The sequence below is a fragment of the Solea senegalensis genome, linkage group LG21 (genome assembly GCF_019176455.1).
Source record: "Solea senegalensis isolate Sse05_10M linkage group LG21, IFAPA_SoseM_1, whole genome shotgun sequence".
Lineage (NCBI taxonomy): Eukaryota > Metazoa > Chordata > Actinopteri > Pleuronectiformes > Soleidae > Solea > Solea senegalensis.
In genome coordinates, this window is record NC_058040.1 from 2124090 (window position 1) to 2142437 (window position 18348).

General features: G+C 39.3%; 1 protein-coding gene across 4 annotated transcripts; it reads left to right on the forward strand.

The window, feature by feature from the left end:
* The first annotated feature begins 121 nt into the window (after positions 1-121).
* On the forward strand, positions 122-14734 carry rilpl1 (Rab interacting lysosomal protein-like 1). 4 transcript variants are annotated; one of them, XM_044012490.1, is made up of 10 exons: positions 122-656; positions 4142-4289; positions 4793-4911; positions 5675-5920; positions 7624-7791; positions 9038-9088; positions 9178-9332; positions 10588-10680; positions 11929-12016; positions 13890-13953. In XM_044012490.1, exons 1-10 carry the CDS (start codon positions 369-371, stop codon positions 13893-13895), a joined length of 1362 nt encoding a protein of 453 aa, XP_043868425.1. In that variant the 5' UTR covers positions 122-368; the 3' UTR covers positions 13896-13953. The 4 variants fall into 4 exon arrangements, with proteins under 4 accessions (XP_043868425.1, XP_043868424.1, XP_043868426.1 ...); XM_044012489.1 differs by lacking the exon at positions 11929-12016 and having other exon boundaries at positions 13890-14734; XM_044012491.1 differs by lacking the exon at positions 13890-13953 and having other exon boundaries at positions 11929-12022.
* Positions 14735-18348: the final 3614 nt, after the last annotated feature.

Below are 18348 nucleotides of genomic sequence, written 5' to 3' on the forward strand. Positions count from 1 at the left end.
GGCCCACTGTTGAAGAGTTACTCAGGAATGGCTTGGTGGTACGTTCCTCAGTATAAGTTGTTTAATTGTGAAAGGTGTCGCCGGAAGTGCGTTGTTTTATTTTGGAGTAGTTCAAGCTGAAGTGGCGCAGTGACGGCAGGACAGCGATGGGACATGGACGATGTTTACCCAGAATAAATCAAAGTGAAACTTGTACTGTAGCGTTAGCCACAGACAGGCGGCAGTTGTTGTGTGTGTGCGGCGTTACCGTGTATTTGTACAAAGTTTAATAAGAAAGTACACAGCTGTGGTGTAACTTAGCGGGACTGTTGTTCCAGCGGAAGGAAGTTTGCGGTGAGGGAAACCGACGAGGGCCGTAATATCCTGACATGGAGGAGTCCGGCTCGGCGCTGGAGAAGAATGTGGCTGACCTAACGGTGATGGACGTGTACGACATAGCGGCGGTGGTGGGTCAGGAGTTTGAGCGGATTATTGACCAGTATGGCTGCGAGGCTCTGTCTAGGCTCATGCCCAAAGTGGTGCGGGTTCTTGAGATCCTGGAGGTGATGGTGAGCCGCAACAGCATCAGCCCGGACACCGAGGAGCTGCGGCTGGAGCTGGACAAGCTGCGGCTGGAGAGGATGGACCGGATGGAGAAAGAGAAGAAGCACAGGAAGGTGGGAGTTTATCATTGTTTATTATCGCTTGTATTTTATAGTTTATAGTCAAGCATACAAGCAGTTGCTGCACATTTATCTGAACTGTATTATTTGGACTCTAGACAACAAATAACACAAGTGAAACAGGGCCACAGAGTTTCCTGTGCTTTAAGGCTGAGGAAGAATTCAGACTGTGAATGAAATCAAAATACAAAAATAGAACACTGTATAGTACTCTACATTACTATTTAGTGTACCGGTAAATTGTCTATAATGATTTCTGTATTATTCTTAGTAAAATACCAACAACAAATAGGACAAAGTTGTAGACTTTTCCCAACCTTTCAGTTCTGATTTCTTATAAAAAACAAATTCTTTTACCAAACATCTCTTCTTAAGGATCCAATTACCAGTTCAAACTGATATTAGGTCTTACAGATATAGCTGTAGTGTGCTTTTGCCACATTATTATTGTGATTTGGGTCCCAATTGTTCTCTTTAAAATGTGGGTCAATAACATACTGTACTGAGTACTGAGCAGTGGTTTGTTGGTATTTCTTTACTTAAAATTGTGTACTATACAGTGAAGTATTGGTATTTTTGTATTTGTAATGGGCCACTGTACTGTATTGTTTTGAGATACAGAGTCTGTATACCAATACCACACAGTGCGGTGCTTAATTTCAAGGAAAAATGTTTGTGCGGCCCTGTCCATCCATCCATCCATCCATCCATTTTACCACTTTATCCTCCACATGAGGGTCATAGGGGGCGCTGTGCCAATCTCAGCTGGCATGGGGTGATAGGTGGGGTCACACCTTGGACAGGTCACCAGTCCATCACAGGGCCACATGAAGAGACAAACAACCATTCACTCTCACACCTGCCAGTCAATTTGGAGTGTAAGATTTGCCTAATCCCCTTTAATCTGTAATCTGCTGTCTGTTTTTGGACTGTGGGATGAAACCAGAACACCTGGAGAAAACCCATACCCACACAAGGAGAACATGCTAATTCCATGCACAAAGATCCATGTTCTGATCGGGTGCTGCAAAGGCAACAGTGCTTGATACTTCATTATGAGTATAATACAGTATGTCTACTTCATCAGATATCAATAATATGATGACTAATACTTCATTACATGTTAAAAACTAACAACATACTGTGTAGTACTCCATTGCAAGTAGAAATACAATAATATAATGACCTAATACCAACAACACTGGTACTATATCATGAATAAAACACTGACAATGTACTGACTAATGCTCTATTACGTATAATGTATTGTGTGTAAAATCTAAATGTGTAAAGAGTCATTAATAAATAAATCTGAATATAAAGTGGAGTCATTAGTGCAGTATCTCCTCCTGACATGTGGCACAGAAGCAGTGTAATGGAATGGTTGAGACATGGAAATGATCAAGTGAAGCAGCAGCACTGTCGGCCCACTACTACTACTGCTGCTGCTGCTGCTGCTGCTGCTGCTATATAAAGGTTAATGTCAGCTCCTCGTGGCGATGACGGAGTGAACACAGTCACCGGCTCACTCATTAACTGTGTCTCATGACTGTGAAACGACTGTGAACGATGTTTCCTCTCAGACTCAGAAGGCATTTAATGTCAGCATATTTTTTTTATTTCAAATTCCGAGGTTATAATCGTGATACATGTGCAGTAGCTTCCTCATTATTATCTCTGATACAGAAATGACTGAGACAAATTGTAACATGCATAAATCCACATAAAGAATACAAACTAGGTTTGAATTTAAACACTAAAATAATTATTCTCACAGGTGTTTTTCCCCCCCCAAATAAGTTAGTATTTATTATTGCAGTAATGCTTTTTGTAATTTTTTATTATTGCTCTTGAATGAAAGGTGAAGAAACCAGTTAACTGTCATTTTAAATCACTTTATGGACAAAAAAATCACAGACAAACACTCAGACTTTAGCTGTTTTTAGAAATAATCTGTTGGGAAAATGTGTGGAAAATTGGCCCAGACACTTTCCACTTATACTGAGTTTTTTTGTTAACACATCATGATTGTTTGGACTACACTTTCTCACAACAACAGAATATCTGGGACGTTCAGGTGTCCGATGGAAGTACATTTGTCCACACCTCAAGCAAGAATGCTATTTGAATATTCAACATTATTCGTCCAATATACTTAACTCTAGTGCATGACAGCTAGTGATGCTGCATGTTGAGCTAAGTGGAGCAGCTATCACGGTGCATTCAAAGACCCTGGCAAATGTCATCACGTGCAGAATATACAGCACGTTGAGCTTAGATGAACAGCTTCAAGTTGCAAGAAACCGTAAACACATGCAGTGCACTAACTAAATACTTCCTCCTGCTGCTGCCACCTTGTGGTAATAGATGCACCACAGTGCAATATTAATAATTGCCCATCGCCCACAGACACGCCAATTATCCAGCTTTTCACATGGACATTATCTTAGGCTTCATGGCTTCTCCAACACACTTGGAATACAAGGGTGAGGTGAGGGATATTCAGCTGCAACATACAACTTCACCAGTAAATGTAGCTAAATTTTACACACTGTATCTTGAAGGAATGTAGCCAAAGTCAGGCCATTTTTAACAAAGATCAGAAGCAGAGAATCTAAACCATGCTTGGACTACTGTTATTGCCTTTTCTGGCATGCCACCAGAAAAAGACAGCACATCACTCCTGTTTTAACTTTCCTGCACTTATTATTGATCTATTAACCACACACACACAGCTCTAAATAACACAGCAACTTCTTATCAACTAACTTATCAGCCAGTACAAACACTTGAGTCTTTTTTTTCTTTTTAAATATTACCTAAAGTAGCCAATAAAAGCAGTAGAGAAGCTGCTTTTAGCTTCTTTGCACATAAAAATGTGGAACACATTGTGCAGCTATTTCAGACATGTAAGCTCTGTTGATACACAAAAAAAAATGCATTACACTGAAAGTTAAAAGTAAAAAACATAAACTGGGTTTTTAAAACACTTTATTTGCCCTTTTAATTTATGTTTTTTTTTATCTGTTTTTGATTTGTATGTACCTTTCTCATTTACATGGTTTAAAACCTGTCTAATTTATACAATTATACACTTTACCTGTTCTTCTTCTTTGCACTACTTTTATATGTATTTATATACATACACGCTTATTTATTTATTTTTTTCACAGTCATAGTATACAGTAATCTACCTCAAACCCAGTTTTCACTGCTGTGTTTTCTGTGCAATGACAATAAAAGGAAGTCTAAGTCTAAGTCTTCTTAATGTGTTTATTATGTTTTCAATGTTGTTTTGTCACACACCCAGAGCACCATTTGATGTATGAAAAGTGATTTATAAAATAAAAGTACTATTGCTATTAGTAGAAGTAATGAAGGGACTAATGCTCATGTACTCTTATTTATTATAATTAGTGTGGCAACATGTGTCTATGTTCACCGCTGATATAATATACAGTACATACGTGTATGTTCAGGAGCTGGAGCTGGTGGAGGATGTGTGGAGAGGAGAAGCTCAGGATCTGCTCTCACAGATCGCTCAGCTGCAGGAGGAGAACAAAAGTCTGCTGACCAACATGTCCATCAAAGACCCCATGAGTGAGGAGGACCTGCAGAGGCATGAGGGTGAGGACGTCTGCTGAAATCACACACACACTCACACAAAGAAGGCTTTCTCTGTGTCGGACTGTGAGTCAGTCTCACTCGTTCGTGTTTTCACACAGAGGCTGCACAGTTTCTCTGATGCACTGTGGAAAGAACACCCTCAGTGTATGAGTGCACCTGCTCGACTGACTCGGTATCATTTACATGACAGAAACACGGAAACACGAATAACTATGTTCCTCCGAATAAAGATTTGACTTAATCGAATACTAAGTCGGATTAACACACCCAGATAATGCAATTAGGAGTCCAGCTGCTGCTGCATGTAAACCTTCAGTGGGACTCGAGCTGGTCTGGGTGCTCTGCACATGTGCTACATTTCCCATCCCTGGCTAATATCTGTAAATATTAGAAGAAACTGGGTCTGTCTTTCTTACACAAACACTTAAAAACAATGCAAATGATCTTTTATTATTTAATTAACTGACGCGCTTGTTGTCGTCTCTGCTCTCTGTGGTGTTCAGGTATGTCAGAGAGAGAGCGGCAGGTGATGAAGAAGCTTAAAGAGGTGGTGGACAAGCAGAGGGACGAGATCAGAGCCAAGGACCGCGAGCTCACGCTGAAGAACGAGGACATAGAAGCAGTAAGACGACAGAAAGGAGACGTTTTTGTTAAGCTCTCATGTCATTTCTCAAACTATTATGACCTCCATAGTTGTGTTGAACAATGCAGCAGAGGAAGGGATGAAGTCAAACTAAGTTACAGTCAGAGGAGAGCAGTAACACACTGTGGGCTCTTTCAAATGAACTATGAATATACTTACACTTGCATATACGAGTATTAAGCCGTATTTTTCTCATGGTGCAGTTCGGTTTGGTACAGTACGGTATGGCTTGGAATGGTGAAGCCCCAGGTCAGGCTTGTGTTTCCACTAAGAAGGCCGTGTCACCTAGCTACGTAGTGGGATGACATTGAACGTGACACAAAGGACAACAACAGAGGACATCCAGCAGCTCATTTTTACTCAACAAGATGTCAAGCTTTGTATGAGAATAGACTGTGGTGTTGAAGAAACACCAGTTGCCAGCGAGTGGCGCTTTTCTGTCGCCCAATCAGCTGACTGTTGCGGGTCTAGCTCCACCCGGACTGAACCATTACCCAGGTATCCCAAGGGAAGGTAACTGAAATCACAAACCCTGCCGCTGTATTTCAGCTGTATGTCAGATGGAGATTGTGCTCCGGTCATGGAAGAACTGAACTCATTTTTTTTCAATTAAGTGATTCTAATGATTCACTTACACTGAAAACAACTGCTTTACAAATCACTAGTCACACTCTTTGTCTCTGTATGTCTCATATCATACATCTGTCTCATCCTCTCTGTGCTTGTCCGTGTGTCTCTGCAGCTCCAGCAGCAGCAGTCTCGCCTCATGAAGATCAACCATGACCTGCGTCATAAAATCTCTGTGGTGGAGGCTCAGGGGAAAGCCCTCATTGAACAGAAGGTGGAACTGGAAGCTGGTGCTCAGGCACAGGGCCAGGAAGTCGGTGCCCTGCGGCAGGAAGTGATTCGCTTAAGGGAGCGACTTCAAGGAGAACAGCCCACCCAGAATTCTGAGGAGCCCTCACCTCTGCCACCCTCACCTGCAAAGGTAACGCAGTACACACAATCACTAAAGTAATGATGGAATTGGTTTAGATTAGATTTATTCTGTCATTATTGTCATATATAGTGGCATATATAGGCTTTCATGATGCCACAATTGTCCCATAGTGAAGGGAATCCTGCAAGCATCCTGTTAGCTCAATGGTTTTATAGACATATGGGGCATTGTGGGTAAAAACGAGGCCATCCATCGCCTTCAAGCGTAGTCTCCCGGACCAGAATTTGAAGCCTTAAATGTCTGTGTGTCTGAAACCTGTATTCTTTTGAATGGACATTAAGGGGTGACTATACACTGGAATGGAAATCTATTTATTTCAAACATGTAAGAAAAGCCAATTAAAGAATTAGAACCAAACAAAACCAAACACTCTGTTTGAAAAGCCCCCCCACACCTTACTCACTACCTTTTATCTTTGTTATTTAAAGCCATAAAATAATTATTGATACATTTACATATTTATCATAGTCTGGTGAAGAAAACCCCAAAACATTTAATTTAAGGATTCTACAGATAATTGACCGGTGGGAATCTCAAGTCAGTGTTCATTTCTGGGTGAAATGAGTCTGCAATGCACCCTTGATTGTATTGTCTTTTGGTCTGATCAACATTCAAGGCTCTCGCCAGTGCAGTTGAGCATAGGGGGCCCCTACGCTGTGACTTTGATCGCCCACGCTGTGATTTCAGCTTTTCTGTTGTTTTTTCCGTTTTTTTAATCGGTACCATCGTAATAATAGCTTCACTTCACCCTCAAAATGCAGGAAATAGTGTTATAGAGGGTTATAGATTTCAAAATGTTCTACAATACTTGCGCACTGTGGGGCTGCTCCGCAGTAAGTCCTCCGCTATGCTGTGAAAAAATCCTGGTGAGAACCCTGACAAATTCTGGTGTCATTTCCGGTGCAATGCTCAGACATTCATGGAGTCATATACTGTAAGGTTTTGAGTGAATCTTCCTTCGAACGACTTGGGACAGTATTTAATCTTACATTCGATCACTGGATGTTGAGTTTGAATAAGGGACCAAATGAAAAGACACAAAGTAGCATCATCACTGATCTCCATTATGGTGTTGTTTTTTATTTCATTGCCTTGTTTGGCTTTATTTAAATCTGTGAAAAAAATGTCCACACTATACACTACACGTTTAGGTCAGGTCAGGTCAGGTCGATATCGGTACGTGGATTTGTTGTCCAGTGTAACGGTGCTGCTGCCAGTTGCGGCTAAGGTTATATTATACACTTAAAACAAACAAATAATAATGATAACAATAATAATAATAATACTACATTATATTTATAGGTGCCTTTCCAACACTCAAGGACACTACAAAATAAACAACAATTAAAAAAACAGGCAACAGGACAACAAAGTAAACAGAAAATGGAGTGTGATTACAGAGAGTAGGCTATTTTGAACAGGTGAGTCTGGATTTGAAGAGAGGAAGAGTCAGCGGATGTGGATGTCTGGTGGGAGTGAATTCCAGAGATTCCAGTGGAACAGAGCGGCTGAAAGCTCCTAATGTGAATTCCACAATTTGGGAGCTGTTTATGTTCCCAATCAACGTCTTCTTCATTACATCATGATGTCCATTTTTGTAAATTCTGGTCATAATTAGAGTCAATTGGATGAAAGACGCACAGTCTCTGAGGCCCGGTGAACAGGTGATAAACTGTCTTTTATTCCACCAGCATGGTAAAGGTGCTGCCGTGCTAGCAGCGGCACACAGCCCTGACCTCTCAGAGGTGATCTCTGGTGGGCTCGACCTCGCCCAACCACGGCCTCTGCCTGGTTCCCTCAGCCCAGAGGGACACGAGGACGAGGATGAGGAGGCTGAGGAAGAGGCAGCGTTGCTTTGGGTAATGCAGAAGTGGTTTGGTGTGATTGTCCCGATGAGTCTAACTCCAGACCTGCACGGCTGCCACGAGACGAGCATCACTATAGACGGGAGCAAATCTAAAAGCTAGTGGACTAACATGTGTCTGACCCATGATGGTGCATGGGTGTTTGTTTGTGAGTGCGCTAACACTGAGTGTCAGTGGATTTTTTATTTCTCTCCGGGCCGACTGGGTGACACTTTGCGGATGACCGCACCGATGAGCTCTTCTAAATATAGATCAGTGTGAACGCTCGGCCTCTTACGTCACTATTTGTCCTGTCACGTGGTTTGATCCTGAAACACAGGCGTCAAGAATGGACATTTAAAGTCCAACCGGTTTATTATTGGATGATTTAACGATTCGCACAGAGAGCACTTTTACACATTTACAAAAACAAATAATAATAGTCTAATAAATACATCGAAAACATGGCCCACAGATTATGACAACTGCTTCAGCCATTTTTTAGTTTATGACTTACAGCATCCAATAATGTATTGTGGAGTAAGACTATTGAATAGAACTAGAATGATAGAGAATTTTAATTCTAGTCTGCCTAATGTGCAAAAGCAACTCCCGCTCCAATCAAATAAACACAGTCGTCATTCACAGTAACTTGAAAAGCACTCAGTTTTTATGCCTGTTGACTGATATCAGTACAGCTGATGACTGCTTTTTTGGACAATAATATGTTTTAGCCAATTTTCTTCTTTTCTCCTCTATCTGGTAAAATATAAATGTAATAATATCAAAAAATACACAAAATTGCTTGACTTAAACAAACATTTTGGAAATAACACTTATGGTCACTGTCCAATCTGCATTCTTCGTTTCTGCACGACAATACATTCAATATGTTTCAAATTAAAATAATGTATCCATGAAACAATAAATATGTGGAGAAAAAAAATCTAAAATTTGACTATGACAATTCAGTTTAACAAAAAAGTACACCAAATCTAAAGGTAAGAAAATTGTGATTTCAGTTGGACATGGAAATATAAGAATATTGGTGTGTTTAGTTTGCTCAGTGCATGAGAGGCTTGAGTCCGCTGCATGGTGTTTGTTTAGCAGACAGTGAATGTCTCGTTTGTGCTGAGCTGGAAAAAGAAATCCCAAAAAGTTTCCGGTTAAGTTTAGAGGCTGACGGGAAGGAGTAACTTAACATTATTTATTGGAACAAGGCGGCTGCAAGTCTGACTTAGAGTTCAACGTTTGCCACCAGGAGGCGATGTGCGATGAGGACATGCCTGCTGTGTTCCAATATTTTACAAAGGTATCCTCCGCTTCCTTCCTTTCTCCCGTCCTTCGCTTCCTTGGGCTTAGTTTCCTCGGTGTGATGCACCTTCCTCTCTCTCTTTGTAGGAGGCGCTGTGTGAGGAGGAGACAGGAGGTCTGGACCTGAAGGACCCGTGTCGACCGCGGTTCACGCTGCAGGAGCTGAGGGACGTCCTGCACGAGAGGAACGAGCTCAAGGCCAAAGTCTTCCTGCTGCAGGAGGAGCTGACTTACTATAAAAGGTTAGTAGACGTCAGGAGGCAGATGACGTTCAACCAGGAGGAATCATTTATCACAGAGAAATCTTATTCTTATCTTATTCTTATCTTTTTTTACATTTTAATCATGTACATCCTGAGCTACAGTTGTGTGTCATCTGACCATTTTTCACAAGTTTTATGATAATATTGATGATGCATGGCTTGTGGCTATTGAAGTTTTCTTGTTCACAGCAAAACTGTGAACAAGAAAACTTCAATCCACAAGCCAGCTTTAGCTCAGATGCATCTAAAAAACAAGAATTAGGGGAAAATTGCTTGTTTCAAGCAAATGAATGTATTAATTAATCTATTAATGTAAATCTGCGGAAAGAGAATGTAAGAAGAAATAAATACCTCGCAACAAGTCAAATAATCTTAAGTATCTTCAGCCTTAATAAGTAACTAAGTCCAAAAAATGGTGTTATTAGATAAATACACTGAATTCAAGTTAATTACACTAGTACAGATTCTCATAATATTTGCCGTGTTTTTAGTCTTTAGTAGAAGTCTAGCTTTAGTTTTCTAGTCTTAGTTTCATATGCATGACATTCATCTCTGTTGGTGGTGGTAGAACAAGCATAAATGATCAATGAATAATGATTAAAATAAATGTGGGTGCTTTGTGGACTGCTGCTTAAGCTTAACCTGAGGCATTTTGTATAAACAAGTCATTATAGATCATCGATTAGCCACAATTTCATGTTATTTATTATTCCGTATTTGTAATTATAGGTAGAGGTGAACGGCAAATAAAACCGGCTTAACTTCATCGGGTCAATATTTGCCATTTTTTGCCATATTTAAAAGTCAGTTTATTGAAAATACTGTCATATAATTGATATACAGTAAGATGTTAAAGGTTACTTTTATTTACCTCTATTTCATCAGATGGAGGAAAAAAAGAGATATTCACACACAAATATGTGTGAATTCCTAAAAATGATAAATATTTAAACCTGCTTATATGTCTTTCGTTTTAATATATTAATATTTTACTATAAACACTATATGACACGATAGTATATATAATTAATGAATTTAAAACATGTATGTGGTTTGTTTAGGATTCACTCTGAATATACTACTGTCCCTGTTTCCTTGTAACAATGCAATTCAATCCAGAGGGAGGCAGTACTGCAACATTACAAATGCAAACTGAGGAAGAAGAAGAAGAAGAAAAAGACAACAATGACATGCTGATGAAGGTTATAATGTGTGTGATACTCTGTCTCTGCAGTGATGAGACGGAAGATGAGAGTGTCACTCCCTCACCTGAACCTAGGACCCGCTCGCAATCTTCTGCCCAGCCAGAGTCAGGGATCAAACGCCTGTATGTGTCACTCACTCACTCACTCACTCACTCATTCACTCACTCACTCACTCAGTGAAATTGAAATGGTAGCCTTGCATGAATAGAGTAAAGGTGAATGCTCACTCATTTTCATATTATATACCTCATGACCTCATGTGCAGCAGTAATAGCATATAAACCATAAAGTTATTCTTTTGTAAAATATTGTATGTAGAAATAGAGCATTGACAAGTACTTAATTAATTAGTAATTTTATCTGATCGTACATCATCAAAATGTCCCTTTTTTCCGGTGTTGAGGAAACGTCAACTCACATTATTCTACCATTTCCTACCACGTTCCAGTTGAGAAGGTGGAGCGTCACACTTATCTCGTGTTTGTTCGATACCAGTCCTTAACAATGCTCTATGATACATGGTTCCTGTGTAAGGAACGACCCCATGACCTCCTCCCGACTAAGCCAGTACTGCTGAAGCTGTGTGTGCCCCCTGCTGGTCAACAAGCAGAAGACAGACTTGTTTACGCTGTGAAAACAGTGAAAACAGGCTCTGTCAGTGAGGGAAAAACTGATTTTTATCCATTTAACAAAAGACTCACCTTATAAAATCTACACTGTTTTAGTCTACACTATTTTAGGGCTGTGTTTTATGCCTTATCCTGCAGTTAAATAGCCTTTTCTGACTGGACACAGAAGACATTCAAACCTCTCACTCTCAAAGTTCATAAAGATTAAAGAAAATAGGATCAACAACTTCTATTTGCAGTGATATATTAAATTGCTGATTTTGTCTATGGACTTTACAAAATGACACAAAGCAGTAAATAACCGACCAACTACAGCTATCATATTAAAATGAAGTACATGTAAGTAGTAGTAGAAGCAGTATAACGTGACGTACTATTACCTCATATATGTACTTCATGAGAGTACAAAGTCATTCTATCATTTATACTTCTGTGACTCGGTGAAAGACGCCTTTCCCTTTTCAGCCTGTGTTTTCTGTGCATGTTTAACGCTGAGCGCATGATACACAACGCGTTCAGTTAATAAGCTGCAAAGTGAAGTGCACGTGTGTAATGTCTCTGTCTACTCTCTGCATGACGTCTTCTCTTGTTTTCATTCTGTTTGGGATCCTTGAGACAAACAGTGGTTCAAAGGTTGACATGGTGCTTGTCTCCTCCCCCCTCTCTGTGTATGTCTTCCCATCTGTTTGTTTGTATGTATGTGTGTGTGTGTGTGTTTGTTTGTTTACGTCTGTGTAACAGGATCTTCACAGCCATTATGCCAATGGTGGCTGCTGGTTTGATCCCTGATGACCCCACTTTACAGCCAATCAGACGTCTCTCATCGCTTGTATGACTTTATACTTTGTTTGCTTCAGAGTCTGTCGCTTCCTCCATCAACGGCATGCGCTGCCTTGCATGCGCCGCCTTTAGCCCCCCCCTTTTCCATCAAGTGGTACAGTTCAGTTTAACCCTTTAACACCGAGCGTGTCGCAGACGACACGTTCGCACAAGCGCACGTTGCATTACCGTAATTGCACAACGGTTTCTGAAAACGGAGAAGTTGCACGTCAAAGTCAACATGTGGTTATTACGGTAAGGGAAAAAGTGGTAAAAACGCATGTGCTTAGTTTAAATTTTTTGGCCTGTTTTTGGACATTGAGACAAAAACTAAAAGATTTAACAAGCAAAATCTGATGTTCATGTACAACAAGTGTTTTTCTTTATTTTAAATTGTTAATACACTACTTTAGCATGTTAATTGTAAATAAGTGCCAGATATTGAAAGTTATTCTGGGAAAATGTGAAAAAGCACTTACTCACAAGACATTTTCTGGCAATTTTAAGGTTTAAATAAGCAAAAAAAATCCATAGAGATCCAAAGATCCATACTTATGTTGGGGAACCAAGCACAGTGGTCTAACCCCTAAAAGGTGGACACACTTTAGTCTGTTCATTTGTCGTCATTTACTTGCGATGGTAGGGGGAAACTGCAGTTTATTTACATGCAGCCTGCAGACTAGGGGTGGGAATCTTTCTGAATCTCAAGACTGGTTTGATGATTCAAAATGATTTCCAATTCAAAATAATTTTTAAAATCTAAATTGATACATAAAGCAGCTAATTTTAGGGTCTACCATCTATCTTTGAGTATAATAATAATCACAATTTGCAAAACATTAATCGCTTTTCTATGTCTCGCAAACAAAGCTTTTCTTCTTCTTGTGATAAACACAAATTGGTCTTAGTTCACTGTGTCACTCCTGTGTCACTCCTGTGTAGCTGAGGTTCTGTGTATTACGTAAATAGAAAGTCAGCTCAGGTCGAGCTGAACTGCACTGTATCACCTGGTGGAAAGAAGATTTGTCCAAGTCCTCCTCTCTCTCCCCCTTCCTTCATTCTGATTGGCTGATTGTGGGGTTGTCTTATTGTCGTCCTCCACCTGGATGACTGTGGATATTAAACATCAGCCAGTCAGAATTAATATATCGTAGTCCCGTCTTCCCCTCACTGACCTCAGTAATCACCTGATCACCTCTGTAGCTGCGCCTTCAACTGACAAAAATAGCTAATCTAGCTGTTTGTCATTTACAAAAGGCAAAGACCCAAGCTCAAATTAAAGATGTAGTCCATAATTCTTATAAATAATGCAAATAAAGACTTTTAAGCTTCTTAGAAATTGTTTTATGTCGACAGAAACTAATAAAGCGAGACGACTGCAAACGCTAAAACAAAGAAATGAAAAGTATCAGAAGTGAATTCTCTTATTGACCCCACCCATCTCTGCACAGCTGCTGTATACACACAAACGCTCCCTCAGTCAGGTCTGATAGTATTGCTTGACAGAGGTAAAATCTAATGAAAAAGGGATCTTTCAAACATGTTTCATTCCACAGATTGCATTGTGGGAAATGTGGTTTTAAATGTTAGAGATCAACACAAATTGATGCTGCAATTCTTATCAGATTCAGTTGATATTTATGGCGCTAAACACATTTTCTTTAATGTTTATTTATTTACTGAATATTTTCATTATGTTGGGTTTAAAGATGTAGTAATACCGAGAGACACACACACAGCACTGTAACCAAAAAAAAGTGTCATAGTAACGCTTAACACCGCTTGACAGAATCTTTAATATCCATATATTATATGTCTGTTACTGACAGCCAGTGTCCGTTAAAGACTTGCCCTCTCGTCTTCTCTCTGCTCTCCTCACACAGGTTTAGTTTCTTCTCGCGCGACAAACAGCGGCCTTCGCAGCGGGGTGTGCAGTTTGACGGCAGCTTCGGCTCGTGGGCGAGGAAGGAGGACGTGTACACGGAACAAGCGCAGGAGGCGCTACAGCACATGTAGAAACGTCACAAAAACAAAAACAAACTCTTAACACTCCGCATTCATCGCTCTAGAATCTCCACCGTGACTCGCGCTGCAGCTGAAACATCGTGAGAGGAGAGGAGCGACCGCAAGAAGGGTGAAAAACTCTTATTTTTAATAAAAATGTTAATTTAAACACTGTAGATCCACATTAATGGCTAATGCAGACTTTTAAAAAAAATGCAAGAGTATATATTGTTGCCCTGAAGGTTTTTACAGAAAAAGACGAGTAGACAGAGGAGAGAAGGAAACAGAGAGTGGAAACGTTGTGGTAAAGTCCAGAGAAAATGAAGAGTGAACATTTCTACATAAATGAAGATGCGGGACACAAAAGTGTGCAATAAATACTGAGTAGAAAATAATATTTAAAGGGTTTCAAAGGCAAATCTGCACATAAAAGATGAGATTATTGTTATTTTTTTTCCCTTCATTCTGAGCTGAAGATTATTTTTCAAAATAAGAGCAACACCTTTGTGTCCCATTAAAGCTGCTGTCAATGAAATGTGTTACGTAGGTCAATATTGGTGCTTTTTTTGCAGTATCTTTCAGGCTCAGGCTCTGAGAGTTTACCAGGCCCTGGTAAAAAATGTGTGCGCAGAACTGAATTTCCGCCGCACCGGTAGACGAGTATTAAGATCTGCTCACCAAGCAGAAAAAACATTTCAACAACCAGACGTGTCCCAGGGAGCTGTAGCATCGTTCTCTTCTTCTTCCCGAAGAGTCCAGACTTGTACCGCCACCCGATGGTGACGTCAGATACTGCAGGACCCTGACGCGCGATGTGCGACGCACACTGTGTACCAGGGCCTTAAATCGAGGACAAACATTGTCCAATATCTGTCCTTTCTGACCCAGAAAGACAGGAAGTCTGGGGGAAGATCACTGACGGCAGCTTTAATTGTTCCGTCACCAGCATTCAGTTTAACCTATGCAGCTCCACAGATTTTATTCATTCGGTGCCTTGCAATAAAATGTGTCAACTGTATTATTCATGCAACGCAACATACAGTAACTATGGAAGCCCATTCTGTCATAAAAAAAACAGTTTTAACTTACTTACTGGTCAAATGTATGACTTTTAACTTATTTAATTATTATTTATGACAACGTTGACTTAAAGGTAGATCTGCAACTCACGTACTTACTAACTTTTCTCGATTGATTGAGCATGAATTCTGAGATTAAAGTCAGAATTTCTGAGAGGGTGTGGCTCAGGTGTAGAGCAGGTGAACAACAGCAGCAGCAGTATTATTAGTTTACATTTCTACAAATACATTTAAAAATTAGTTTAATAACAATTGCTCTATATAACTTGACTGTCTAACATTTAATTATGAAACTGACACATTTAAATGAAAATATGTGCAGTTTACTGTAACCTCATAAATCTTATTATTTATTATTACTTAGTTTATTTATTTTTGACATATTTTCTTCTGACATTAATGGGCTTCCATACTGTCGATGTATGTGTATTTTTGACTCAAATCAACCATGACATGAGCACAAATGTTCACCCTGTGAGAGCAATAGTTTATCACCGTCAACTCACGTTGCCAAAACATGTCCCTGCTCCTTGTGCACACTCTGTGAGGCAAAAAGCAGAATTTTACCTTTGTATTGTAGCCTTGTATTTATTTTAAGAAGACTTTGGAGAGGTGAAGAGCATCGGTTTAAAACTGGTTATAAAAGACAAAGCTGAAGTTGGAGTTACGTGTTTTTAAAACTGCTAATCAGTGGTCGGTGCTTGTGCATTCGTAGCTCGCGTTCACACTAAACCCTGACACTGAGGCCGTGAATAACTGCAGTGTGAACAGGTGTGTTTTTTTTGTTTTTTTAAATACTAGTGGCACTTTGTCTTCATTTATGGAAGACTATTAGGGCCACATGAAACGAAACAACAAAAATGAAACAACATGAATTCTGAGGAAGAAAAGTCAGTCAATTCATGCTGTTTTATTTATTTATTTTACATGTGGCCCTAATACTCTTCTGTATTCATTTATATTCACTTTTCCAGGTGAAATAAATGAATGTAAAACGGCGAGAATGCAGCGGGTTGGGAATCACGTGGCCATGCATTAATAATTTTGTGGGGCATTTTCCTCTATGAACAGCTGTGGCTTTGATACAAGCGTTGGGTTTTTTTTAGGGTCCACGGTGGTTATGATTTTAGTGAATATTCTAAATAGTTTTAGAAATAGACACAGGACATACGTCTACAGTGATTTAATGGGCACTACACTACAGAAGAATGGAAAAAATTTGGAAAAGGTGTGTATTTTTTGCCAATGGGTGTTTCTTTTTATTTATTATTTTTATTTTATAGTGTTGTGGTGAAGATATGGGTTGTTTGTAGACGGTCCCTGAGTAGTTCTGCATCACAGCCAGCTGTTCACAGAGGACAATGAGGCTAGAGGAAAAATCCACCACTTCATGTTTCTTTCTTACTGTGGGACAATTGAATTGTCAATAAAAACAAAAACAAACATAACAATGTGTTATTAATGCCTGGCTCCATGTGCCGTTATCATCAAAGGGAACTGAAGTTTAAATTCAATTCATGTCAATATTTAAAGGGAAATTTGGTCACAACAAGGCAACATTTTTCCATATATGACGCCAGGTTTATTTAGGTCAGTGTTGACCACATCTCTCATGGGTTTCCTTCCAGTCTTCTATGAACCCCAATTCAAATGTATATTTAAAAGACATCAGTGCTTTATTAAATAAACTGGCTTTTATTTGAAATGTGTCCTCTTTTTGTTTTCTTATTTATCTGCCTTCATTTATCATTTCATGTAATTATGGAAGAGTATTAGGGCCACATGTAAAAATAAATAAATACATAAAACAGAAAAAAGTCTGAATTCTGAGATTAAAGCCAGAAATCTGATATTAAAGTCAGCACTCTCAGATTAAAGTCAAAATTGTAAGATTAAAGTCAGATTTATGAGAATTTTTTTGACTTTTTTTCCCTCAGAATTCACATGCTGTTTAATTTATTTTTTCAACATGTGGTCCATATGTAATGATGACAGGTAGGAGATGATAACTATTCAAAACACTGTCCTTATTTGTGTTTATTTTAACCAGAAAATAGAGGAAATATGTACATTCATGTCATTTCTTGGATAATCCTGGTGTGACAGGTGTTTCCAATGACATTAATTAGAGTTCCACTCCATTCAGGTTTGAATCAAGAAAAAGTCCTGTTGTAAAAAAAAAAAAATACTTGACTTTTTATCATGTAGAAGATATTTAGTTTATATAATGGCTGACATATTAAAGCTATAGATCAGTGTGTTTGGAAAAGCTCACTGACAAACAACGCGATACCTGCCACAATGAAATAGTAATAGTTGTGTTTTTAAGTTGATAATGCTCCGCCCACTCTCTGTGGGTGTGTCTTATCCCTCTATCACTGATTGAGGCTTGTTTCCACCTTGTTACATGACATAAACCACACACACACACACACACACACGTCATGACTGTGATGCTGAAGTTGACATGGATGAGACCAACCTTGTGGCCTCTGCTACTGTAAGTTGCATTCATCGTTCATTTTGATGCTTTTCTGCTCACCACAGTTAAAAAAAGATGGTTATCTGTGTAATTAAATATTATTATAATAATAATAATAATAATAATAACAATTATAATAAAAGGGGATCATTTCCCCAGTTGTGGGAAACAGATCCCTTCTACCACCAAATGTGTCCAAAGCAGTCTTCCCTGGTACTAGCTGGGTTTAATCACGGCTGTGACAATAATTCTTAGACACTGGAAAAGTCATGAAACAATATATAGTTCACAATAAAAAATGTTGTTGTAATGCAAAATGAATCATTATATATCATCATAATAACAATAATAACTTAATAAAACTTAATATTGATTTGAGGGCCACATGAAATCCACTGTTTTAGAACATAACTAATGAAAGGCCCAGTGTGTAACAGTTATGGCGTTTTTCCACCGGCTCCACTCGCCTCGGCACGGCATGGTTGCGTTTCCTCTAGCAGAGTACTTTTTTTAGTACCTATTCTGGTGAGTGGTTAGGGTTAGGGTTAGTTTAGTGACTGTGTCAGACAGAATCCAACAAATATTTTCAATTAACTGATTCTAATGATTCAGTTGCACTGAAAACAGTTGCTTTACAAGTCACTAGTCACTCGTTTGTGTGTGTGTGTGTAAAACGGAAGTCACCGCAGTTTCATGCAGCCGTGCAGTGATGACTCCGCCCACGTTAGTAGGTACTTTTTTTTGCAGTGGAGATGCAACCACAAACGTGCCGAGGCG